Source organism: Xyrauchen texanus, chromosome 3 (assembly GCF_025860055.1).
Source record: "Xyrauchen texanus isolate HMW12.3.18 chromosome 3, RBS_HiC_50CHRs, whole genome shotgun sequence".
Taxonomy (NCBI): domain Eukaryota; kingdom Metazoa; phylum Chordata; class Actinopteri; order Cypriniformes; family Catostomidae; genus Xyrauchen; species Xyrauchen texanus.
Genome location: NC_068278.1, coordinates 29,092,563 through 29,118,878, shown reverse-complemented (window position 1 = coordinate 29,118,878; position 26,316 = coordinate 29,092,563). Strand labels below are relative to the sequence as shown.

The window sequence follows — 26,316 nt, the reverse complement described above, 5'->3', positions numbered from 1 at the left end:
TGGATAAAAGCGTCTGCCAAATGAATAAATGTAAATGTAAATGTATGTTTGTTATGTGCTACTAGTTACAAATCAAAAAGGGAAATGGAAAATACAAACAGCTGTCATGCCCGGCCTACACACCCGGTCCCGTATTAGGCTAATCAAGCCTCCCGAGAGGGATAAAGTTCGACTGCAGAGGATCGTGCGGGAGAGAGAGATCATTTACAGACATTTCCGTCATGTGTGTGTGTCTTCTGTTAAAATTTTATATTAAACTATTATTTATATTATCAAGCCGGTTCTCGCTTCCTCCTTTCCATTGATCCCTTTACACTCATGTCTTAGTAGGTTAAAATAATTTTAGATTGTGTCAAACCATGCTATACACAGGACATGCTAACTTTCCAAAAGTATTTCTTGTCAACAACTTAAAAAACTTTTAAGAGACTAGGTTTTTCCTTTGTCAAATAAAAAAATAACAAATCTTGTACTTACAGGTGGTGGTGGAGGAGGTCTTTGAGGGGGTGGATCTTTAATAACCTGAGAACAGTAAAAAGAAAAAAATTCAAAATTAACTTGTAGGAATAAATAAATTAAAGTGAGCTCCCATTAGCACTAATGATTATATATATTCATGTGACAATATTGGGCACTCTAAGGGCCTGATTCACAATTGAACAATTGGAGCCTGGCAAAACCACAATTGATTACAGAGATCTGCTTGTAAACTAACAATGCAGTCCACTGGTGCAAAATAAAGAAAGCTCCAAAATCAACTTGCTGACAGGGGAGTCTTTGGGGGTGAGCATGGTGGTCCGTTTATCTCTTAATTAATTGGATGACGTTCAACACTCCCCAGCCATCCCCCAATAATAAAGTCCTGAGGAATTAATTAGCTCCAATGAAATGCAGAAGGGAAACTTGGGCTTCACTCCAGGCCGATCCCCAGTGCAAAGGAGAGGCAAGATGTCTTCCTGCTGCACTTTCTGTGACTGTGTATCAGTCAGATTCAGCAGGTGATTCCCTCAGATTCCCTGTTTGTGAGTAAATTATTACAGCATTTTCCTTTTTGGGTGAAGTATCTCTTAAATGGACAAAAGAGATGTTAAGTTGGAACTTAATTTGGATATTTTTTACAGGGTGAGCCATTCAGCTAATGTTGGTGGAATGATGGAGTTTGAATCTATAATCATTTGACAATCCTTTCTCCTGTCTTCTCTTTGGTTACCACAATGTCAATAGATTGGTACAAAGTGAGGACAAAGGGATAATTCACCCAAAACTGAATATTATATATTCACTTTCTCCCCTTCATGTCCTTCCAATCCTATATAACTTTCTTCTGTGAAACACAAAAGGAGAAATGTTCATGCTACTCTCTTGTATTAGATTTAGAAATATCAGAAATCTGATATTTTGTGTGAAGACCAGAGTGAAATTTAAGTCTTTATTCACCAAAAATCTTTCTTGACAGTCATGGTCACCATTCACTTTCTGCTATAAAATTGACTATAAATAAATTGTTTTGTGTCCCATGGAAGAAAGAAAGTCATACAGGTTTTGAAAGACGTGAACATTTGTAGACAATGACATAATTTTGGATGAATTATCCCTTTAAAAGGGCCAACTCCTAGAATGAATGGCTACACTTGTAATTTGAAAAGCTCAGCATATTTGAACACACTTCAACAATCTAGATAAATCACCTTGGATGTGACCATGTTTCACATGTCAACAATGAAACCCCTTCCACAGCAGACCCATTCCAAAATGGAAGCGAGAGTTGTCTCATTAAACATGAAAGATGGACACACTGCCATTGCAGGTTAAGCATTTACTAAATTAGTTTTCAGGGAAAAAATGCCTTTAATTATCACATATCATAGGGTAGAACAGCAGTTTCATTCACATTAAAGCACACTGTAACCATTTCAGCACTGTTACCATTTTAATGATGGAAAACGTTCAATTAGCGTTAATTAATTGCTCTTTGGCTCATAATTGACTGTCAGCAAATCCAGTCAAATACATGTGTGGGGCCCCAGCATGCAATGATTACCATAACTTTGGACAGAACCTTGTGCAAAAGGATTAGCTGTTTTATTGAGTAATTAAAGGGCAGGTTTATATTTCTGAGACATATTGTGGGATAAATAAGGCATTACACAAATTACATACTGGGCTGTTAGGTTCTCAAACTACCTGACAGACAGATGTGGTGTCAGGGCAACCCTACAATTGCAACTCGGACAATGAAGTGCATATAATTAATTCCAAAATGCCATTATATTTAGCCATCAGACATTTGCATGAGAGGCTAAGAACTGGGGGCACAGCTGTGGAATCAACCAATCACAGTCCAGTGGTTCAACGTCCCCATATGGCTTTTGGGATAATTGTCCAATTCGAGTTTATAATCTGTTAATTTCACCTCTCTGAACACACTGTGGTGTCAAGCTGTTTCCCAGGCTTAACATGATCATGGACAAGTAGCAGGTAGCATATTTACAAATTAAAATGGTGCATTTCAATTAACATAAAATTAACCTGTTTGTAGTAAAATAGCAGATTAATGATCTGAGAGGGTATTATCACAATATAAAGAAACAGATGCTTGTATTCTAAGATGATGCACAATCACAACAGGCAATTTAAAAGCTGAAGAGTGTTGGATGCTAAAATACATTCTCTTATCCTAACTTCATATGCAGAGACAACATATCTTAACAATAACATAAATATTAAGTTATTTGTAGGTTGATTTTCTTGAATGTATAAACACTTTTTGGTGCTATTAACATTTGAGCATTCCAACTAGCCCAACACAGCATTATTGGCTCAACCAATGGGATGAGTTTGGGATGGGACTATCTGTTTACTGACGCGAGGAGTGTTCAGAAAACCTTTTTGAAAACATTATTTTTGTAATTCCATATCATGACACTAATGGCGCAGAAACACTTCACCTTTAAATAAACTTCTATGACAGACACATGTGCTATCGTGGTTTGACCTTGTCAAAAACACAAAACTTAATTTGACACTTTCTTACAACCAAAATTAAGTAAAAATAGCCACATTTGATTTGACACGTATTTGGCAAAATATCAAGTCTGTCAAAAGATGTGTTTGTGTGTGTTAGTGTAGCAGTGTATATTAATGCATGTGTGTGTGTGGGTTTTTTTTGTGGGGGGGGTTGGGGGGGGGGTGCTTCTGTATTTCTCTGATTGCTGAAAACTGGCAGTTTCAGTTTAAATATTAACAAAGCACACATGGCCCTTCTCTTGTGCCGGGGTCCCTGATGGAGAGGAACAGCAGCTCCTCCACCAGGACAAACAGGGCCTTGTCCAGACATGCTGCGGGGGGTTTACATTTTAATGCCTTTGTTGGTTTTCCAAAATATGCTTCCATCTCATCCTGGAACTGCTCCCGCCAGGTTTTCAAAGAGATGTGGTGCATTTCATTTGGTGATGCAGAGATGCTGATTGCCACAGCGATACTCGCCAGCCTTTGAATCCTAGATATTTCGGAAGTGCACCATCTGTATGTATAAGCTTGTTAAAGCCACAGAAGTGTTGCTGCTTTTTTATTTTAATTATTATCCTAAGTATAGGAGAGTGAACTTTTCTCTTTGTTTTGTAATATGTGTCTCTTAGGCAACTGAACATGTGACATTGTATTTTGTATTTGGGTACAAAAAAAATCAAACAACTGCTTGGTAATGTAAATCAGGAGTATTCAACTGGTGGTGAATATCAGTCATGTCAGTGTCATTACAAACCATAAAAAGTAAAACAGACAACAAAAAACATCAGTTCCAAAAATAATAGGCTGACAACTAGTTGTTCATGTAACAGAAAGCAATTAGTTCTCAACCACTTTGTTTATGCAAGGAGACTATAACCATAGTGCTGTAGTACAATTTAAAGAGTCACTGTAAGTCAATGCACAGCTCTTGCTTCAGTCTACTTGCCATCAGGTTTTTTCTCTCTGGACCAATTATAAAAGCATCTTCTGATTGAATTTACAGTATGTTTTTGTCATTTTATTTCTCAAGTTTAACAGTATTTTTTTTTTTTTTTTTCTGAATTTCCTGCTAGGTTGAAATGTTTCTCAAGACAAATAAAATGTAAAGCTATGAATGCTGATGTTTTATTTATGTAGATATCAAACCACAGAACGTTTAAGGCTAATTCATACTACTCCAAAAACAGTAACATAAATCAAATTCCAACCATCGTTGAGGTTTGTTGGCTCTGTGTGATCACCATACTGATGTTTATTGGGGCCAGTGTTGGGTAAGTTACTTAAAAAGTAATCCACAAAAAAATGATACAAACTGATTATTACATATTAGTAATCACATTACTAATTACTTTTAAGTTACTTTCTAAAACAAAAACATAGATAGATAGATAGATAGATAGATAGATAGATAGATAGACAGATAGATAGATAGATAGATAGATAGATAGATAGATAGATAGATAGATAGATAGATAGATAAGCAGGGCTTAAAATAAATTACTTTCATTGACAGTCAGTAACAGTAATCTGAGAGCAAGAATTTCAAATGTAATGCTTTACACTACATTTTGTGCCTAAAAGTAACTATATTACAGTGACTAATTACTTTGTAATCCAATTACACCCAACACTGGTTGGGGCAGTGTGAAAAGGTCAGTTATGTTTTATAATTACAGTTAATGTGTTCTACAGTTACTAAATTACAGGGTCAAGAAAAACAAAAAAGTCCCAAAAGTTGCAAAATGCCATCATATATGATTTTTTTACCCTAAAAATTGACAGAGTGAACGCAAATGCATCTCATTCTTCTCCTTCTTAGCAACAGATATCGCGCTATAGTTTTTCTTCTGTCAACAACTCGAACTACATGTAAAACAAAGAATCACAATGATTAAAATAAATGTTCATACTGTTTCAATGTCTTAAACAATGTCAAAGTTAACGTTTGGATTTAAAATCAAAATTATTTACACATTTTAAATTTTGTGGCACACAGAAACTCCAGATCAGTAGCGCACTGCAAACGCAGCATGTATGAAAGCACTATAGCGCGTGCTGCTCCTGTACCGTATACGCACCGCATATGAACCGCATACGCACTGCAAACGGAGAATGTGTGAAACGGGCGTAAGAGCATACACTGTTGGAGATACGACGCATTTTCAGCTAATTTTATCTTCTTTTCTCTTCCCCAGCAAACACGTTTGCACCGATCGGGCTTCCGGATGAGTCTGCTGGCTCGTCTCAGTGCGAAGATGATGAGCTCTCGAGCGCAGCATCGGAGAGCAGCCTCGTCCAGTTGGATACGGAATCCTCGGCTGGGCTTCCCCCCTCAGATATGGTTGCCCAGTCACAGGCTGACACAGAAATTATGGACATGCTTTCACGGGCAGTCCCGAGCATCGGGCTACAGTGAAACACTCCGCTCTCCCCTGAACCCTCACGGCTTGATGATTGGTTTGAAAATATCACAAAATCAGAGGTGTCTCGGGCTTCCCGAGTGTCACTATATCGACACAACATCTCGTTCTCTCATTCAGGGAACGGAGGTTACGAAAGTAACCAGAACATTTTGCCACTGCATCGGAGAGCATTTTGGCAGACTCCAACACTGAGGACTCAACTGGGCTAGCGCCTTCAGGTATGCCGGCCCAGTCTGAGGTCGATGCCAAGCTGTCCCCTATGCTTGCTCGGGCCGCTGTGAGTGTTGGGCTGGACTGGAAGCCTCCATTCTCCCCTCTGCCCTCGCGGCTAAACGATTGGTTCGTGGGTTTGTGGTGCCAGTCACAGGTTCCTTTCCTCTCGGAGGTGCATGGTGAACTGACGAACTCATGGAGGGCACCTTTTACTGCCCGAAACCAACTTCCCCACTCGTCTGCTCTCATTAACCTTGACAGCAGGGTGGACGCCATTGCGTTGGCCTACCAGACCAAGGCCGTGCCTGCCCCCTTGCCGGTTCGAGCACACTCTACGAGGAGTGTGGCATCCTCGTGGGCACTGGCCAATGGCACTGTCTAGCAGACATCTGCAGAGAGGCGAGACGTGCGCTCTACTCACCCAGTCAAGTCCACAAGTCATGGACCCTGGATGTCTTTCCTCCCTAGCCCTCTGGCTCCGAATTTAGCAGTGGAGTTCGCAGCCAGACCCACTGCAGGCACCGAGTTGCCTGTACAGAAACAGGTGCTCCACAGTTACGGATTACTCCGGTTACCTCTTGTGATGTATTTTCTGCAGTATGGCCCCCCTGTCGGCTGACCCGCGTCTCTTGGGCAGAGTTCCCTTCTCTCCCCCAGTCGCGGTGTTTGTAGAGCTCCTCCCCGTCGAGGCAGGATCTACCACCGCGCCACCTCCATATGTGGCTGGTAAGCCATGTGACATATTTAACCTCCCCTGCTGGGCAGAATGTGGTCTCCGCTGGGTCTTTTCCCCCTGAAAGAATAGGATAGGAAAAGAACGTGGTATGCGTGGTATAGCGTTAGATGGCCCCAGCTGCATCTAACACTCTATGGAGAGAAAACATAGAGAGAGAAAATGCTGCAGCTGGAGCGGCCTGCTCCCATGCTAGTTACATTGCTTCCCCCCTCAGAGATGTGGGGAACTTCATGGCGTCTTCTGGGGCGTTGGGGAAGGTTACGTGCTTATGCACCTGCTATTTTTGAACGAAGTAGCTTACTTGCACCTGCATCAGCAGTCAACGTAATAAGGTTCAGTCTTGTGCCATTTTTAGATAGGGACCCTTAGTGTCACTATATTGACACAACGTTGAGTGAGTGACAGAAGGGGAACGTCTCGGTTACTGTCATATCCTCTGCTCCCTGATGGAGGAAATGAGACATTTTGCTCCTCTTGCCACAACACTGTACTAGCCGCTGAAATGGCCTTACTCTCAGCTACTCTCAGCTACTCAACTCAAAACCTGTCTGAACAGATGCACACTTCCCTCCTTTTATACCCGTATGTGGGAAGGGCATGAAAATTCTGTTCGCCAATTCTCATTGGCCTTTTCTCAAATATAAGAGGTAACCGAGGCTATCAAAAGAGGCCCCTAGTGTCACTAAATCGACACAATGTCTCGTTCACTCGATCAGGGAACGGAGGTTACGACAGTAACCAAGATTTTATCTGTAGATTCTAGCTTTTTTTGACAAAATATTTTGGCTTGATGTTTTTCCCCTGTTTTTTGTCCTGATGTAAATTCTAGACAATTAAAACTAGTGATGAAACTCAAAGAAGTAACAAGAAGAGAGCTTTCCTTTTCTGCTCTTTACACATATGCAGTAGTTCTATATTTTTGGCAGCTGTCTTGTATATGTCAAATGAATATTCAGGATGTGGTTAGGCCTGTTGTTGTGTATAGTACTTCCCTTAATTTTCAAAGTTAACACATTTTTATTTCAAACTGGGTCTCTAAAACCACAATTTTATTTACAAGCTAAATGTAACTAAAGCCATTATAAAAGTAAATTAAACAAAGTTAGTCTATTAATAGATTGTCTTTACCAAAATGTAAAGATGTGTATGTTTTCAGCAATAGCTGAAACTACTGCCGATTTCCTATCTTACTAAATTGATAATCTAAACCACAAGAGAATTTACAGTGAAAAATACGAAGAGGGATTTTTCACCCCAATCATAATTAATGTCAATCCCAATTTAATCTCAATATTGATTGTGGGAATGAAAAGAGAAAGAAAATCATTCACAGGATATATGTAGTGTGGACAGAAGAAGAGTCCCTTTCAGGACATATTGTGGCACTTACGATTGTGCAGAAGAGAGGCCAGAACCACCACATCAGAGCCAAAGCCAACAGGAGCAATAGCACCAAGATCACGATGACCACCACTGTGCCGTCCGACTAATGAGAGAAGGAACATTTACAGAGCTTAGCTTAAAAAGAGGACAATAGAAAAATGTTATGGGGAAAAAAGCACAAGATACATTTATGGCTTGTTTTCCCTCCAGAAAGCTGATCTTAGATGACTTACACACGAAGAGGCAGTGATGGTGAAAGCACTGGTAATATACGATGTGCCATTATTCAGACTGATCAGAACCTCAATTTGTCTGTAGGAAAAAAACATAAAAGCCCATTGGAATGGTATTTTTAGATCAATAAAGTTATGTACGTGAACATGGCTGAGCAATGAAAGTTCAAATTTACTTTTAAAAGTTGCAGCAATAGGGAAGCTAATCTGAAAGAAACAACAGAGCCTAATTTAGAAATATTTAGAAAATGATACAATTGAAAAATTAAAGTCATTGGCATTTTCTATGCTTAAGCATTACTTTGAGAAATTGTTTTCTTACTGAATATTTTTTTTATTTCATTAAACAGAAATTTAATTATAACTTATATACAAAATTAAAACTAATGGAAACAAAACTGAATTGAAAACCAAAATACAAAACAATAATACAAATTAAACACAATACTAACCTTGCCTTATAATTAATAGTTATGCTTACTGGTGGTTTTAGCAATAATACAAGTTTAATCCTGGGAACAGAATTTTGAGAAAACATTCTCTCTTATTTACAGAGGAGGAAGTTGAAGGTGGCTTGCAATTATGGCACTAATGATGAACGGCACTGTAATTTCCATATGTCTGTTATGCAGGAGACAATTACCATGGGGCTAATGAGAATCCTCAAGCAGGAAATCGACTGACTGAACGCCTGAGATCCCTCCCAATATGAGAGAATATGTAAAAAGACAGCCCTCTGTCTGCAGAGCCGGAGAAGATATAGTGGAGATACAGGATAGAAAGAGTTAGCTACAACAAACAGCAAAGGTTTCACAAAGGTTTTGGAATTGGGCATTCCTAAGGAAGCAGAATGAGACTGATGGGTTCCCTCAAAAACAAAAACAAATGAAAAACCAACCCTCCAAGGGGTGTTTCCCAAAATATCCTAAACTGCAGTACAGAATCACTAACAATGTTTGTAATGTAGTTATTTTTTTTGGACTTTGGACTTTGGATACTGTTTGCTTGAATTGTGGTTGTTCAGATGCTGTGGGAAGCTTTTGAAGGGCTTTTTGCATGTTAACTAGGTCCGTGTGTGGAATGAAAGAGAGGAGAGGCTAATTTAGCTGACATACTCAATACATGCCAATGGGAGGCAGGTTGTTAATCAAGCTGGATATATGTGCTATCTGTTTGGTGTAGGGGAAAGCTCTGAGAGAAATATTCTACCAATCAGGCTCTGTCCCTATTAGTCCATGTGTGTTAGCTCTGAGCTTGAGGCCATCTATATGCTACAGTATATAATCTTAAATGCTGACAAACATCTAGGTTACGTATGTAACCTCAGTTCCCCGATGGAGGGAACGAGAGGTTGTGTCGAAGAAGCGACACTAGGGGTCTCTCTTGAGCACCGAATATGCCTCTGATCTATGAAAAAAGGCCAATGAGAAGTTGGCAGATAGTACTTGCATACCCCGCCCCTGGACATACCGGTATAAAGGCGAGGAAATACTATGAGTACATTCAGGATTTTTCTGAGGAGCCGGAAATGGTCCGGCCACAACAGTGGCTCGGCTCAGCGACGTGGCAGGGAAGACACAACGTCTCGTTCCCTCCATCGGGGAACTGAGGTTACATACGTAAACTAGACATTCCCCGTCTGTCGCTCACTTCGACGTTGTGTCGAAGAAGCGACACTAGGGGTCCCAATTGGATTGTGCCATGCGCTGAGCCATGTATGTGAACTGCTGATACAGAAGCGGGCAGGTACTCTTACGTGCAAACACGACCAGCTGTATCAGGCTGCACGTACCCTTCCCCAATGCCCCATAAAGTCATCAGATTCCTTCTGGTTACCCTAACGAGGGGAACAAGGTGATGCTTACCAACCTGGGAAAGGGCCAAGCCTGGCCGGGCCTCTTTTCTCTCTATGTTTCTTAAATAGAGCAATCACAGCCGGGGCCCATACATGCATCAAGGGAAGGGGGTCTTACCCATGTTCCTATTCTTTCAGGGGGAAAAGACCCTGCAGAGACCACACCTGCCCGAAAGGGGAGGTCAGCATGGTAAATACATCACATGGGCTCTTTAGGTGACATGTGGAAAGTGGCTCGGTGGTAGATCCAGCCTCAAGGAGGGGGGAGTTGCTACAACACGACGACCGGAGGGCAGCCGGGGACTGCCTAAGGAAAACGCGGGTCCACTTTTGTAAGGGGACCGTACCGCGGAAAATACACACAGGTTGAGTCCGCGTAGGAGTCTTTGACCTGTGGAGCACCTATTCCAGTAGAGGGTAGATTAAGTACCCGCAGTGGATTGGGTCGGTGAGTTCCTCCACTGAACTGCGGACCCACGAGGGCTAGGGAGGAATCATCCAGGGATCCGAGAGATGGGGTCTCCTGGGACAAACAGGCGCACAGTTTTACCTGAGGGAAAGGACGCTAGGCGCAAGCGATTAACCTGGCCAGTTCGTAAGCGTGTTACTGAGTTCTACGGGCTCGGACCTGAGAGAACACGGGACGATACTGACTCAACCCGGAGATTGTAAGGTCACAAAGGTATTACGTGTTGCCCACCCCGCTGCACTACTAATGTCTGCCAGGGAGGTGCCCCTGGCCAGTGCCCACGAGGACGCAACACTTCTGGTTGAGTGCGCTCGAACCCACAAGAAGGGGGGGGGTCACGGCCTGGGTGTGAAAAGCCAATTAAATGACATCGACAACCCAGTGGGTGAGCCTCTGTTTGGAGACAGCGTTCCCTTTCCGCTGTCCCCCGAAGCAGACAAAGCGCTGATCAGAACGTCTAGAGCTCTGTGTGCTGTCCAAATAGGTACACAAAGCACGTACTGGACACAGCAACAAAAGGGCTGGATCTGCCTCCTCCCGGGGCAGCACTTGCAGGCTCACTACCTGATCTCTGAAGGGCGTGGTAGGAACCTTTGGCACGTAGCCCGGCCGCAGTCTTAGGATCATATATGTGTCTGCCGGACCGAAATCCAGGCAAGTGTCGCTGACAGATAACGTGAGCAGATCCCTGACCCTCTTGATGGAGGCGAGCGCGAAGCTAGGCGCAAGCGATTAACCTGGCCAGTTCGTAAGCGTGTTACTGAGTTCTACGGGCTCGGACCTGAGAGAACACGGGACGATACTGACTCAACCCGGAGATTGTACGGTCGCAATGGTATTACGTGTTGCCCACCCCACTGCACTACAAATGTCTGCCAGGGAGGTGCCCCTGGCCAGTGCCCACGAGGACGCAACGCTTCTGGTTGAGTGTGCTCGAACCCACAAGGGGGGGGGGCACAGCCTGGGTGTGAAAAGCCAATTAAATGGCATCGACAACCCAGTGGGTGAGCCTCTGTTTGGAGACAGCATTCCCTTTCCGCTGTCCCCGAAGCAGACAAAGAGCTGATCAGAACGTCTAGAGCTCTGTGTGCTGTCCAAATAGGTACACAAAGCACGTACCGGACACAGCAACAAAAGGGCTGGATCTGCCTCCTCCCAGGGCAGCACTTGCAGGCTCACTACCTGATCTCTGAAGGGCATGGTAGGAACCTTGGGCACGTAGCCCGGCCGCAGTCTTAGGATCACATATGTGTCTGCCGGACCGAAATCCAGGCAAGTGTAGCTGACAGATAACGCTAGCAGATCCCTGACCCTCTTGATGGAGGAGAGCGCGATCAGCAGGGCCGTTTTGAGAGAGAGGGCCCTGAGTCCAGCTGAATCTAGCGGCTCGAAGGGGGGTCTCTGGAGGTCCGTGAGGACCACTGAGAGATCCCAGGAGGGGAACAGGCTTGGCCGGGAGGGATTTAACCTTCAGGCGCCTCTTAGGAACCTGATAATTAAGTCATGCTAACCCAGAGACTTGCCATCAACTACATCGTGGTGAGCCGCGATGGCGGCGACATACACCTTAAGGGTGGAAGGGGGAAGCCTCCCCTCCAATCTCTCCTGTAAAAATAAAAGCACTGACCTAACTGCGCACCTCTGTGGGTCTTCAGCTCGGGAAGAACACCAATTTGCGAACAGGCGCCACTTTAGGGAGTAAAGGTGCCTGGTGGATGGGGCTTTGGCTTGGTTAATCGTGTCTACAACAGCCGGTAGACCGGCAGGGGGCGGGTTCGTGACTGAGGAGGAGATCCGATGTTGGCGTCCTCTGGACTCGTCTGAACCGGCCGGCCAGGGAACAGTCGTGGGGCTGAGGGCGGAGGTACCGCGTTCAGGTAGCGTGGAAGCGTGCCGGGGAGGCGGGTGGTTTGAGGGGATTTACCCGGCGAACAGAGCCCGCCATTGTCCCCAAATGCTGTTATGGCTATTTTCTCGCACTGAGAACATAGACCATTCATAAAACGCTGCCTGCGTGTAATCGCAGCCCAGGCACGCAAGGCAGCTTTTATGACCGTCAGAGGAGGGGAGAAATCAACCGCATCCACAAACTACACAGAGGCGGAAACACGTCTTTAAAAAGACGCAACCTGAAAAGGACGTTCAACGCCAGCTGTGTATTTGCTCTTTTAGAGAAAATAACTCTTTTAACTGCACTGTTGATGTGCCCAGGGGCAACTGCACTGCCGTGCAGAGAAGGAGAAAGCCGCTGTAATGCGCCGTAGAAACCAACAGCAGACAGCGTCAGAGGAACAGGAACAGGTGTGTAAATCGCAGCTGACTGCATACACGACCATCGGCTCCGAAGAAAATTTCTGAATAAACTCATAGTATTTCCTCGCCTTTATACCCGTATGTCCGGGGGCGGGGTATGCAAATACTATCTGGAAACTTCTCATTGGACTTTTTTCATAGATCAGAGTCATATTCGGTGCTCAAGAGAGACCCCTAGTGTCTCTTCTTCGACACAACGTCGAAGTGAGCGACAGACGGGGAAATGCACTTTTAGCAGATATAATCATTCCCATGAAAAACGGAGCAAACATATGGATGACACATGTTGTACAACACAGATGTTTTTTCCTAACAAATGCTCTCTATAATGAGAATGTCTCTCCCTTTGTACCACCGATAACCGACTAGCAATAACAAATCATGGTGCATAGCTGTGACTTTATTGAAGCCTATTTTCTATTTTAATAAAAAGGGACGAGCCCTGCAATATGTACTTCTCAAACATCCTATTTCTATTGGAAATATGTTCACACTTGTCTTGAAAGGAAACTGCCCTTGACAAGCGATTTCATCTGATCTTTCACTTCCTTGAATAAGACTGGACACTCCAAAATTATGTTGGATAGAGCAGATTTTAAAAATGTTTTCAGGACTATTTGTTTAATGCTTTGTGATAACTTATCACATTCAATCAGCATTTTTAAATGGCCTAATGACTTTCAAATTTGCCAGAATTATTTTATTACAGAAGTCCTTATTGCAACACACCTCACAATCAATGAAGACTGGCTTGTTCAGTTATCAAATGTACTCTAAAAACAAGAAGACATGCTAAATCTCCCATATCAAAGGTGGTAACCTCACAAAAGACTCCCAGTGATGACATTTATACTGAAAACAGATGAGTCCCAAAATTTAAAAAATAAAAGATTTGTGCTGCCTGTTCAGCTTACTAAACTAAAGCAACACAATTCTAGATTTTTTTTGGAGAATATGAGGACATTTGTTAACATTTAATGTTCACACTAATATTGGTATTAAAAAAGAGTGTAATTTAGGCTGAAGTTTTGGGGGTTACCATTGTGGTGATTGAATGGTGCTTGTGGTTAGGCTGAGGTCCTTATATTTGCTCACCAGGCATGTACTAATAACATTTAAAATAAAGAAAGGCCTCAATAAGAAATGTAACTGCATAAAACCTTAGTAAATTGAGTTTGACTAATCTAATGAAGTTGAGTTAAAACTACTGTAGTATATTGATTTGACTTAATCCAACTAAATTATGTTGACTCAATGAAACTGACTTAATCTGAATGAAATACATAACATTTCTTGTAAAAACTTTTTCAAATTCAATTAAGTAAGTGTAATGACTTCACTTTTTGAGTACACGCTAAACTGAGAAAACTGTTGCTGCCTCAAACATCAAATGGTTTTCGTTTGTCAAGAAATGCACAGTTGAAAAAAATGTGACAGAAGTTCATCAGAATGACACAAAAGTGCACATGCTGTCACAGAAGCCCATTCTTAGCACCACAGGAGACTAAGAGTGGTCTACGAGTTTGATTTCATGTCACAAAGCACATGGTGATGGAAAATGAAAGTGACGTAGCTGAATGCAATGACACGGGTGTCAATGAAGGTTTTCTAACTTAACTTGAAAATAAAAATGAACACCCTGCATTATTAAAGGCCTAACATATGCATCAGCAATGACAGACGGCAACACAACATCCTGACTGAACTTTGTGCACATATGATGGCCCTATGGGAACAGTCCAGAAGAAAGTGCAATCTATTATCGGTCTGAAAGGTTTACTGCCAATTAATTCACAAAGTGTTTTTAACACTAAACAGGGGCATAGGGGCGAACTAGGTGCTGTACTTGATGAAAAGATGGATTATATCCAAAAATGGAGTAACCTGATATGAAAAACTAATTGCGAAAGCTTTCAATGTGAAAAATAAATACGCCACCTTGTATCCATTTTTTACAGAGTGGTATAAATAGGTAAGGTAGAAATTAAAGTTTTAAAGTTTTGCAAAATTTATTACATTTATATTTTTGCCCAAATATCAATAAAATATCTTATTGTCAGGGCCCTGCTGATTACCACCCCTACTGAGGGGTCTTTAATTTTCAAAAGAGTGTCCATCTGTATCATGTAGCAAATGAGGAGTTCTCATGGAGGCAGTGCTGCCATGTTATCTGGGCACATCTCCCATCTCCAACACAGATGGAACTAAAATGGTGGCCTGAGAGATCCGATTGATTATTGATGAGGCATGTTCCACTACTTGCACTGCAGGCAGGTGTCAGCTCTGTCCCTCAGTTATTTTCTCACTCCACTGTTGTTGTGAAAATGCAGGTGAGGACATGCTGCTGCCAGACAAAAGTTCCTCACCCCCACCAGCCAAAAACTCAAAGGGAAAGAGCCGGCCAGCACTAATGGGCAGGTTGACAGATGCCCTAAATCCTGGTCTGATGAACCAACAGCTGTCGCTGCAGATAAGACCTTGATATCTGGCATTACGTCACGAAAGTGTTTGGTTAAAGTTTGGACTGTTACAGTTTGATACAAATGTATTCATTTATTTTGTACATTATAGTCATTATCGTAAAATATGTTATTTTTGAAATGATGAAATAAAAGATGAAATGCTGACTAAATTTAAAGTACACTTTATTTTTGTAAAGACAAAACTTATAGCTAAACAAAAACTGTGTGGACATTAACACTGATCCATATCAGTCAGCCACTACTATTTAACAGAAAGTACTTAAAAATATAAATAATTGGGCTATCAATAGATTAAATAGATTAAAAGATTAACTAAATGTGGTTCATTAAATTTTTCAGATCCTTTAAATTCAGGATAGAAAACACAATATTATGTGTAATATATTGTAAAATAACAAACAGGTTCTATTTTTCTATATCTGTATAAAAACCCATAGGAAATACAAACACTAAAATCAATACATGTATGCAATAATTTTATGATATAATAACATTACCCACATTGTATAGACTCTGTCTTCCCAAACAAAGATATTTTTGCTGCAAAATCCTTGTCACAATGACCATTTTAATAACATTAATTTGAATGCTAAATGATTTAGAGTATGATATATATATATATATACACACAGTATATATACTGTATGTATATTATTAGGTATAAGGAAAACATTTCTAGTGTGGTATTGATTAAAGGGTAATTGAATCTATTCCAGCTCAGCACTCTTATGATTTGTTGCCCAGAGAAAGAATTGTTCTGGAAACATCATGTTTGCACATTTGACTCAATGCATCTCTTTTTCTCAAGGTAAAACTGGCATACCCCAGATATGCTTCTAATCAGAGATGGGGAATTTCTGTATGCAGACTGGACAGATGGAATAAAAAAGGGACAGCGTGTGATAGAATAGAGAGAGACTTGCACTCAGACATGTTGCAGGTGTTTTGTGGTGCCTAGTGTCAGTGCATGGTGAATTATTTAAATGGGAGCATGGAAAAGGGAATCGGTGCATCTGTCGCACATCCTTTTAAAGCCCTCCACCAGATGTGTTTACTAGCTGTTCATAGCAGCAAACTACTTAATGGGTCACAGTTGCCAGCCAAGAGTTAATTAAGCACGACTTTGGAATGGCGACTACATATAGAGGTTCAAACATTAAAAAATCTGACCATAATTTCACACAAGCTGTTCACAGTTAATCCCAGATCTACACAGGGTGATGTGTCTCTCACTCAGTTCAATAACATAATGCTTTGACATGACATTGTAGGCTGGTAAATGGCACAATACTGTAATTTAATGTGTCACAATGTTGGAGATGAAATTATGCATGATCTGTGGGCTGTAGCAGTATGTTCAGAGTTTGAAATAATGTAAGATACATTTAATTAAGCAAAAGCATGTTAACGTGTGCATCATAAAACAATTTTGCTACACCAATGAAAATAGTTCCAAACAAAGCCAAAGCATGATCAATCGAGCAAACATCACAAACACAGTCAATCAGAGTGATACAAACAGTGTTCCAGTGAAGTTAAACTGAATTTAAGTACTCTTGGAACACTGCTTATCCAATCAGATAAGAGGACCGGAACTTACTGTTATATTTACATTTACATTTATGCATTTGGCAGACGCTTTTATCCAAAGCGACTTACAGTGCAATTATTACAGGGACAGTCCCCCCGGAACAACCTGGAGTCAAGGGCACAATGGTGGTGGCCGTGGCGTTCAAACCAGGGACTCTCTGATTAACAGCCTTGTGCTTTAGCCACTACGCCACCACCACTCCACCATATATATAGTTGAGATCTGCACATTTGGAGATCTCAATGATCTTGGCAGTTTCCAGTGTGGCAGACATAAAACAAACCTCAGCTATTTGTAAATGATACTTGCTGTTTGAAACACACACACACACACACACACACACACACACACAATTTTGGAATACTTACTGTCCCAATGAATACAGCACAGGAGCAGAACACAGGACATAGTCATTCTTCACCTTGCTTGGCTTTTCATCTGCAAAAAAAATCGAAAGTTGATTGTGTTATGCTACGCTGCCAAACTAGTTGGATAATAAACTCCCTCCCAGATGTTTAACACAAGGCCATTTGTTATGGTGTAGAGGCTCACTAACACTGCTGACATGTGCAGTTGATTTTAGGGAGGAGGGGCATTTTTTCACTCAATTTAAAACCGATTTGTTTATCTCATCACTGCTGAAGGCACCCAGAAAAAACGTTCAATGTGTTTCCTGTCTGGTTACAGAACCAGTAAGAGAACATGTTGATCTGTCTCTTGAGGTTATGATACTGCATTTGAAAAGGAAGCACCATTCAGGGTTTGGTGAAATCTCTTGAATTGAAGAGTTAAAAACAGTTCTGTCACCATTTAATTTCATTGCAACTTTTTCCCCATACAATGATATTGAATAGTGACTATCATTCTGCTTATCATCTCCATTTGTGATACACAGAAGAAAGTAAGGCATACAGTTTTGGAACAGCATGAGGCTGAGTAAATTATGACAGAATTTTCATTTTTGGTTGAACTATCCCTTTAAGAAATTGACTGCAGTGGCTCTATGTAGCAATGCAAGTCGCTTTGTCTAGATGAATATCTCATTCTGTCTTTAAGAAACTCTTTAAGAATTTTTAGAAGCTCAACCGTTAAGCCACAAGGTGTAATGCATTCTAGGTGTGACCAGATTGTCACTTCCTGTATGCTGCAACTGACTCTCACAGACAATCTCTCATATGTCTTGCAGTTTTGTCTAAGCATTATCATACACAGAAGCCTCTGAATATATTTGGACACTTAAAGGGATAATACACCAAAACATAACATTTCTGACATAATTTACTCACACTCACACTGTTCCAAATCTGACAACTACAAAACGACAGCAGAATTTATATTTGTGGTAACTAACCCTTTAAGCCACACTTAAAAATAAATGAATGTAGTAGCATTATATAAACATATTATGGCGTTAATTTAAAGTTGGAAAAAGCAAGAACAATTTTCAAGTGGAACACAAAAGATGTTAGATAGTAAAATAGTCTCAGTCACCATTCACTTTCATAGCATCTTATTTTTCCATACAATGAAACAGTTTGTTGTCCATGGAAGAAAAAAGTCATACAGGGTTGGACCAACATGAGGATAAGTAAATGATGACAGAATTGTCATTTTTGGGTAAAGTATCCTTTTAAGTTTGGCCTGAATGTCCAAAAGTGTTCAAATACTTCTTGGCACCACTGTAAGCTTAGAGTGAAGTTGAAGTCAACGTTTGCACTCAAACTTTACTTACTGTAAAAAACCCCATTCACATTGAAACTGCAGAGAACTCCTCCTTGTCTTCCCATTGTAAATCCGCTCCCCCTCAAAACAATGTCAAAAGACTCTGTGGTATGTAAACCAGATGAGGACATAATGAGAAGCATTTCTTGGCATTGACCTAAATCTATGAACATGCACACACAACACACTCTCACACAAAGAGACAATTTCATCAACAGTAATAGCTATAAAACTTCTTAAAATGCTTACGGTTCACGCAGACGCTGGATGGCTCCACCGTGAGGATCTCCGTGCATGACTGCTTGAGGATCTATATGATAAAATATGTATTCAAATCATTACTTGTCAATGCAAAATCTCTTTTGGAAAAAAGTCTTTTTTCCATTCCAAGGTCTTTAGCATTCACGCCGGGATGTTTTCTATGCCAAATCAAGCTCAATGAGAGGAGCATCATGCAGTGCGGTGCGGGATAGACCCATGTCAGCCGTTATGGGAAATTATGCTGTGCCATTCTCCTTCTTCAGTTCTATTAGAAAGCGCAGGCTGACATTATCATATAAACTGGCCTGTAAGAGGCCACCGTCACCTCTCCCATCATCCTCATAAATCAAGGACAAACTATGCAAATCTCTGTACACAATGTGCAAAAAGACAACATTAACAGGAAGATATTGTCCTCCGAATCATCTGTGGTGGAGATGAGGCTTTAGACTGAAGTGGAGGAAGCGTATGAACTGATTGAGTATGACACCTGATAAACTGTGCTATCATAATGCTGGGAATGAAAGATTCTGAGGATGGTCTTTAGAGCTCTTTGATGAGTTATAAGATGGCACAAGACAAGGAAGTTCCTTGCAAGACGGTTTTAACTTTCAATGCCAGGTATCTATATACACATGAATAGATTCAAAGTATTAGTATTAGAGTAATGAAATGTTAAATTGAAATATTGTTAATTATTTTATAATAATTTTGGAAAAACTAATGGAGGTAATTCACAAAGAATAATTTAAATCTGAAAACAATATCAATGGCACAATTTCTGATTTTGTGGTATGGTTCGGAGTTCCAGGATGTTAATGATGAAGCAGAATACCACAATCTGGCATGTTTTACTGGGACTGTACAGCATCCCTCCACCACTGCAATCCAGGCACCTGATTCAGCTCTTTAAAATACCAAAAGTGTGCTCTGCTACACAGTGTCTGGAGATGTGCCTGGTCATAATGCTCTACTTCATCATTTGATGAATTATTGCTGTCATAATAACAGAATCTGTACACAAATATTATTTTTTTCAATCACTAACTTGACGTTGTGTCAATGTGGTGACACTAGGGGTTCGATCTTGAGAGCCCCAATCACCTTTGCTTAAAATAGGAAATGCCAATGGGAAATGGCGAGTGGAATTTTCACCCACTCTCCATGGGTGTAAAAGGAGATGGCGTGCATCACTCATTCAGATTTTTTCTTCGGAGCCTAACGCATGTGTGTTCGTCCCTATCTCCAATGCTTACACTGCTGGATTTATGGTGCGTACCCCATGGCCATCCTGCAGGTCCACCAGGCCAAGGCGTTGAAAGATCTGCATGAGGGTAGAACCGACCCGGTGCAGGAAATCCGGGCAACATAGGTCATGTCGTGCACCCTAGACCGGACGATGTCCATTCTGGTGGTCCAAGAGCAGCACCTGTGGCTCAACCTTGTGGAGAAGCATGACGCTGAGAAGATTCGCTTTCTCAATGCACCCATCTCCCAAGGGGGCATTTTGGTGACACTGTCGAGGACTTCACACAACGGTGAGGAAGCAGACAGAGGCAATCAAACATATTGGCGACCCAGGGATGAGGCGATTGACTCCGAATAGTCTGGCCTGGGCAAACTGAGAAAACCAGCCCCACCATCGCCCCTGGGCCAGCGTGGGGTGAGTATAACATTGCTGGGTGCCCTCTTGGCCTCGGGACCCACATGATCAATAAAAGAGCAGTTTTCTCATTCCCTGGGTCATCGTGCTTGTGACCGCCAAGCGCTGGAAGTCTTTTTGGTCAACCAGTTGGACACGAGTACCTCGTGTTCCCTAGTTCTCTGTCGAGATGGCAGGCCGGCGAACAGGAAAGTGTGCTGGTTTCTGGGGCCGCACGCCTACCCCAGTAACCGGACTTTGTTGCGGACTTGCGGAGCTGCACGTCTCCCCTGGATTGTCTTCCAGGTGGGGTGCCTGCTCTGCCTTGCCGTGAACCACATTTTTGGGCACAATAAATCCAGTCATCTCGGGTCTGTAGGCCTGAATATAACTCTCCAGCCCCTCACGATGGCTCAACTATTTGCCTTGGCTACATGATCCAATGCGCCAGATGCCCACCCAGGTTCAGTGGCATCCTCTCCACTGCGGTGCAGGGCAAGGGTGCCTCTGTCCTCCGGGCAGAGGTCGCCACCCTTCTGGCAAAGGGAGCCAATAGAGCCCGTCCCCATAGCCGAATCACACAAGGGCTTTTACAGCCCTTATGTTATTGTGCCCAAGAGGGGGGGAGGGTCACACCCAATAACGGATCTGCGTGACTTGAAAAAGGCCTTACACAGGCTTTTGTTCAGGATGTTAATGTAGAAGCGCATCCTGGCGTCAGTACGACATCAGGATTGGTTTGTGGCCATCGACCTGAAGGACGTGTACTTTCACAAATCAATCCTTCCTCGACCCAGACCCTTTCTTTGGTTTGCCTTCAAGGGATGAGCATACCAGTACAAGGTCCTCCCCTCGGTCTGTCCCTGTATCCTCGTGTTTTACCAAGGTCGCAGGAGGGCATTAGCATCCTCAATTATCTCGATGATGGGCTAATCCTAGCTCACTCATGGGATCTATTGTGAGCACACAGTGATCTTGTACTTCAGCATCTCGACTGACTCGGGCTTCAGGTCAACTGGGAGAATAGCAAGCTTTCCCGTGTGCAGAGCATCTATTTGGAGTTGGTCTCTGTCACTCTCACGGCACGTCTTATGACCAAGCGTGCATGGTCTGTGCTGACCTGCCTGAAAAGCTTCAGGCAGAAGGTAGCGGCACCAGTGAAACTATTTCAGAGTCTCCTGGGGCATATGGCATCCTCTGCATATGAGACCGCTTCAGCACTGGCTACAGACTCGAGTCCCGAGGTGGGCAAGGTTCCACGGCACCCAGCGTGTGAATATCACACCAGAGTGCCATCAGACTTTCAGGCCTTGATCAGATCTCGCAATTCTACGGGTGGGCGTTCCCTTATAGCAGGTCCCGAGGTGCGTCGTGGTCCCAACAGAGGCCTCGAACTCGGGCTGGGGTGCCGTGTGCAAAGGGTAAGTAGTATCAGGGCTCTGGACAGGGCCCTGACTCCAATGGCCATCAACTGGCAGTATCGCTGGCCCTGCGGATGCTTTGGCCGTTGATTCAGGACAAGCATGTGTTGGTCTGGATCGACAATACAGCGACCGTGGCGTACAAGGCAGTGCACGCTCACTTTGCATGTTGCAACTTGCCCGCCGCCTCTTCCTTTGGAATCAGCAGACGTTGAAGTCTCTGCGAGCCACTCGCCTTATGGGCATCCTCAACCATGCAGCAGACGAGCTCTCATGGCAGGTAATGCTCCATGGGGAGAGGAGACTCTACCCCCACAGTCCAGCTGATTTGGGAGAGATTCGGGGAGGCACAGGTAGACCTGTTCGCCTCCCAAGAGTCCTCTCACTGGCCCCTTTGGTACTCCCTGTCCGAGGCTCCCAGAGGTGGACAGTAAAGAAATACATTTACTTGAGCACTGTAGTCATTTTCATAATTTATTTATACCACAATGCATAACTGGGAACTTGAGCGTGGCTTCTTAACACAGTATTTTTAGACACAGATTGCACACCTTGCTGAATAATGCTCTTGCCTGACACGAATGAAGAAAATATGTCATGAAAAATATTACTTTGTGTCTATTTGGAATGCTTTCCAAAGTCCTTTTTTACACATCTGTTTAGTTGTATATTTAAATCTTTTGATTATTAAGGTCTTTCGTATCATGAGAAACATTAATTCAGCCAGGTGTGTCCGCACCTTGGACGGAACTGTGCAAGTTATGATTCTTAGTTCCATTCTTAGGAATGGAATGTTTGATTAAGATAAATACCAATTAATTCAGAAAAAATCATATAGTAAATAAATGGACCATTTTACAAACACTAGCAGTCAATAAAGTACTTATTTCTTTTTTCAACGAAAAAATTTGAAATGTATCTGGAAAATGTAATCAATGAGCCTTTGTATGGTGTGGTGTGTTGAAGAGGAGGGTGTGGTGGGCCACTCTGGTCCAGAAAGTCCAGGGCCACTTTTTAATCCCAGTCCACCCCTGGCCATGGCACGAATAATGCTTGTAACCATAGTGATAGTGACTAAAGTGAATATCAAAGACTTCCATAACACCAGAAATTAAATATACTTAAAATGAGAATCATGTTTATTAGCCAAATCTTACCGTAATTAACTGACAGCGGTTTCGAATGCTTTTATTTTTAACTGACTTATTTTAGTCCAGCATTTGGGTTGAACCCAGACCACAAAACTGGTGGGAGTAATGCTGATGGAAGACAGCAAATGGATTTAAATCCTTCGGTTGATACACAGTTCATATACGTATACGTCTTTTCAATTTTCACACAAGAGGCAAGAGTGTGTGCTGAACAGTATGGCAAATGCACTGTATGATGTGACAAACAACTAAACAACTTAACCAACACATTTAGCACTCTAAAACAGCACCGACAACCATATTCTGTGTGAACGTAGCCTATATAAATCCACAAAATATAATCAACCTTAAACTGTCTCTGCCCATCAATCAAACCATTCTTGGAATATAAAATATAGGCCTAGCTAAATCTATTCTTTAGGCTTTTGCAGAATCTCTGTGCAAGAGTGCAAAGCTGCACAGATGATCTCAAATCCTGGAAATCTGAGCAGAAATCAACTAGCCAAGCCTCCGGGATTACTAATGACTGGAGAATGCCTGTTTTGCTGGGCCTTAAACTTGCCAAACAGGCAAGTAATGAGGCTAAATAATTAGATGAATTGTCCTTTTTTCCATATCTCCTCTCAGGACAAAACCTATTTCAATAAACTACAAGAAGGTGCTTTCCTTTGTCCTGCGTGACTAATTCTGAAACAACACACCCATGTAGAGAAACGTTGACCTCAGATGTTGCTGTTTACTCAAGACCAAATATGTATTAACTTTACAAAATTAAAACACTATGTACATGTATGGGCAAAGATACACATATATGCTCATGAAAGCATCATGAAAGCATCATGAAGTAAATGGAAAGTATCACAAATATATTGCTGACATGTTTGTGTGAGATGAAGATGCTTTTGTAACTTCATGCTGACACAATGTTTGAGCCCAGTCCTTCATAAACTTATACAATTTACAGCCAAGTTTTCAAAAGCTATAATGTTTTTAGTTGCTTTACAAAAATCATTTTTATGTACTTATTTTGTAATATCATTTTTACCTACGTACGTCCCTCACTATTGCGTGGTATTAACATGGCAGTAAAAATTTTAATTCTCACATGTAAGACATGTTTGCAAAATCACTGCAAGGAGGTGCAAAGGGACACTTTGGGCACCATTATTTAGGTTGTGTCGAAGAAGCGACACTAGGAGTCTTTCCTGAGAGGCTCGTGCATCACTGAACTTGAGAAAAGGCCAATGACTAATTGGCAGACAGAATTTGCATGTCCTGCCACCAGACATACGGAACAGAATTTTCCTTCGGAGACGAGCGGTTGAGTGATCAGCTGTATTCATTGACTGTTCACTTCATCCCTACAGAGCGTATGCTGTTGGATCTATGGCACATATCAGCGGCTTTCTCCTTCTCTGCACAACAGTTTTATTTATTTTTTATTATTTTTCCCTAAAAAGTGTTTATTTTTTCTCTAAAAGAACAATACGCAGCAGGCGTTGAACATCCCTTTCAGGACGCATCTTTTTAAAGATGTATTTCTGCCCCTGTGTAGTTCCTGCACGCGGTCGAATTTTTCACGTGCATGGGCTGCAATCACATTCAGGCAGCGTTTTATGAATGGTTCATGTTCTCAGTGCGAGAAGAGAGAAAGCCACTTCAGCCACCCCCACGATGAAGGTGATTTGGGTGTACAGCGGGCTTGGTTTCACTGGGTAAATCCCCACGAACCACCCGTCCCCAGCATGCCCGCTTGCTTCCGTTCGGGCTAGAGGTGAGAGCGAATTGCCTCACGGCCAGTCGGTTTACTCCCTCAGACCCTGCGAGCTGGATGATTATTTCGCCATTGCATCGGAGAGCGTCACAGCGCCATCTGATGCTGATGACTCGACTGGGCTGCCACCTCCGGGTCTGCTTGTCCAGTCTGAGCCTGACGTGTAGATGTCTACTATGCTTGCCTGGACCACCATGAGTACGGGGCAGGACTGGAACCCTCTGCCCTCACCCCTCACGGCTAGACAATTGGTTCCCTAGGTTCCCAGTCTCCCGTACGTCCTCGAGGACCCGGAAGGCTCCCAAGCGTATGTGGACTGCACGCAGAGCTTTAAATGTTCTGAGCAGCTCTTTGTCTGCTTTGGTGGACAGTAGAAAGGGAACGCTGTCTCCATTCAGAGGCTTTCCCACTGGGTTGTTGATGCCATAGCATTGGCCTATCACACCCAGGCCGTGCCTGCCCCCTTGCGGGCTCGAGCACACTCTACGAGAAGTGTGGCATCCTCGTGGGCACTGGCCAATGGCACCTCCCTAGCAGACATATGCAGAGCAGCGGACTGGGAAACACCCAATACCTTTATAAAATTGTACAATCTCAGAGTTGAGTCAGTCTCGTCCCGTGTTTTCTCAGGTCCGAGTCGGTAGAACTCGGTAACGCGGAACAACTTACCAGGTGTACCGCTTGCACCTAGCACCTTTCCCCTCCACTGAGGCTATCACGTGCACTATTATCCCAAGAGATACCACAAACTCGGCTCCCTAGCCTTCTGGTCTGCGAATTCAGTGAAGGAATTCCCCGACCAGACCCACTACGAGTACTGAAACTACTCTGAACTGGAATAGGTGCTCCACAGGACGGGCCTCATGTGGATTAATACCCGTGTCTATTTTCCGCATTACGGTCCCCTTGCGAGCAGACCCACGTCTCCCTTGGGCAGTCCCGCTTCCCCCAGGTCACCGTGTTTGTAGCAACTCCTCCCTCTCAGCAGGTAGGATCTACCACTGTGCCATTTCCACATGTGGCCTGAAAACCCACGTGATGTATTCCGCCACTCTTTACCTCCCCCCAACCTGGGCAGGTGGTGGTCTCTGTGGGGTCTTTTCCCCTAAAAGAATAGGAGTTGGAAAATAACGCCTTCCCCGATGCGTGTGATAGCATTAAGATGGCCCCAGCCGCTTTGACTCTGCGAGGGAGAAAAGGCATGGCTGGCGCGGCCTGCTCCCATGCCCACGCCTTGTTCCCCCCTTTGGGGTGCCGGGAACCTAAAAGGTTTATGATGATTTTATGGGGCGTTGGGGAAGGGTACATGCAGTCTGACACTGCCTGTCACTTTGGCACGTAACTGCCTCCCGCACCTGCGTCAGCAGCGCACGTACACGGTTCAGCGCATTACGTGATTAAATATGGACCCCTAGTGTCGCTTCTTTGACACAATGTCGAAGTGAGCGACAGACGGGGAACATCTAGGTTACTATTGTAACCTCTGTTCCCTGACGGAGGGAACGAGACGTTGTGTCCTCCCGGCCACGATGCTGAACCGAGCCACTGTTATGGCCGAACCTCATTCTCGGCTCCTCAGGGCCAAATCCTGAATGGACAGATGCATTTCCCTCCCTTTATACCTGTATGTCCAGGGG

At 43.0% G+C, this 26,316-nt stretch overlaps 1 protein-coding gene across 2 annotated transcripts in view; it reads right to left on the bottom strand.

Annotated features, from left to right (window-relative positions):
* Positions 1-26,316, bottom strand: part of LOC127626687 (anthrax toxin receptor 2-like) — a 102,120-nt gene that overhangs the window by 55,619 nt on the left and 20,185 nt on the right. For both annotated transcript variants that reach the window (XM_052102673.1, XM_052102666.1), the window contains 6 exons: positions 18,680-18,740; positions 18,441-18,533; positions 17,077-17,146; positions 7,998-8,076; positions 7,772-7,867; positions 478-522 (listed from right to left, as the gene is read on the bottom strand). In XM_052102673.1, coding sequence (XP_051958633.1) covers positions 478-522; positions 7,772-7,867; positions 7,998-8,076; positions 17,077-17,146; positions 18,441-18,533; positions 18,680-18,740 — 444 coding nt within the window. The remainder of the gene's footprint in view (positions 1-477; positions 523-7,771; positions 7,868-7,997; positions 8,077-17,076; positions 17,147-18,440; positions 18,534-18,679; positions 18,741-26,316) is intronic.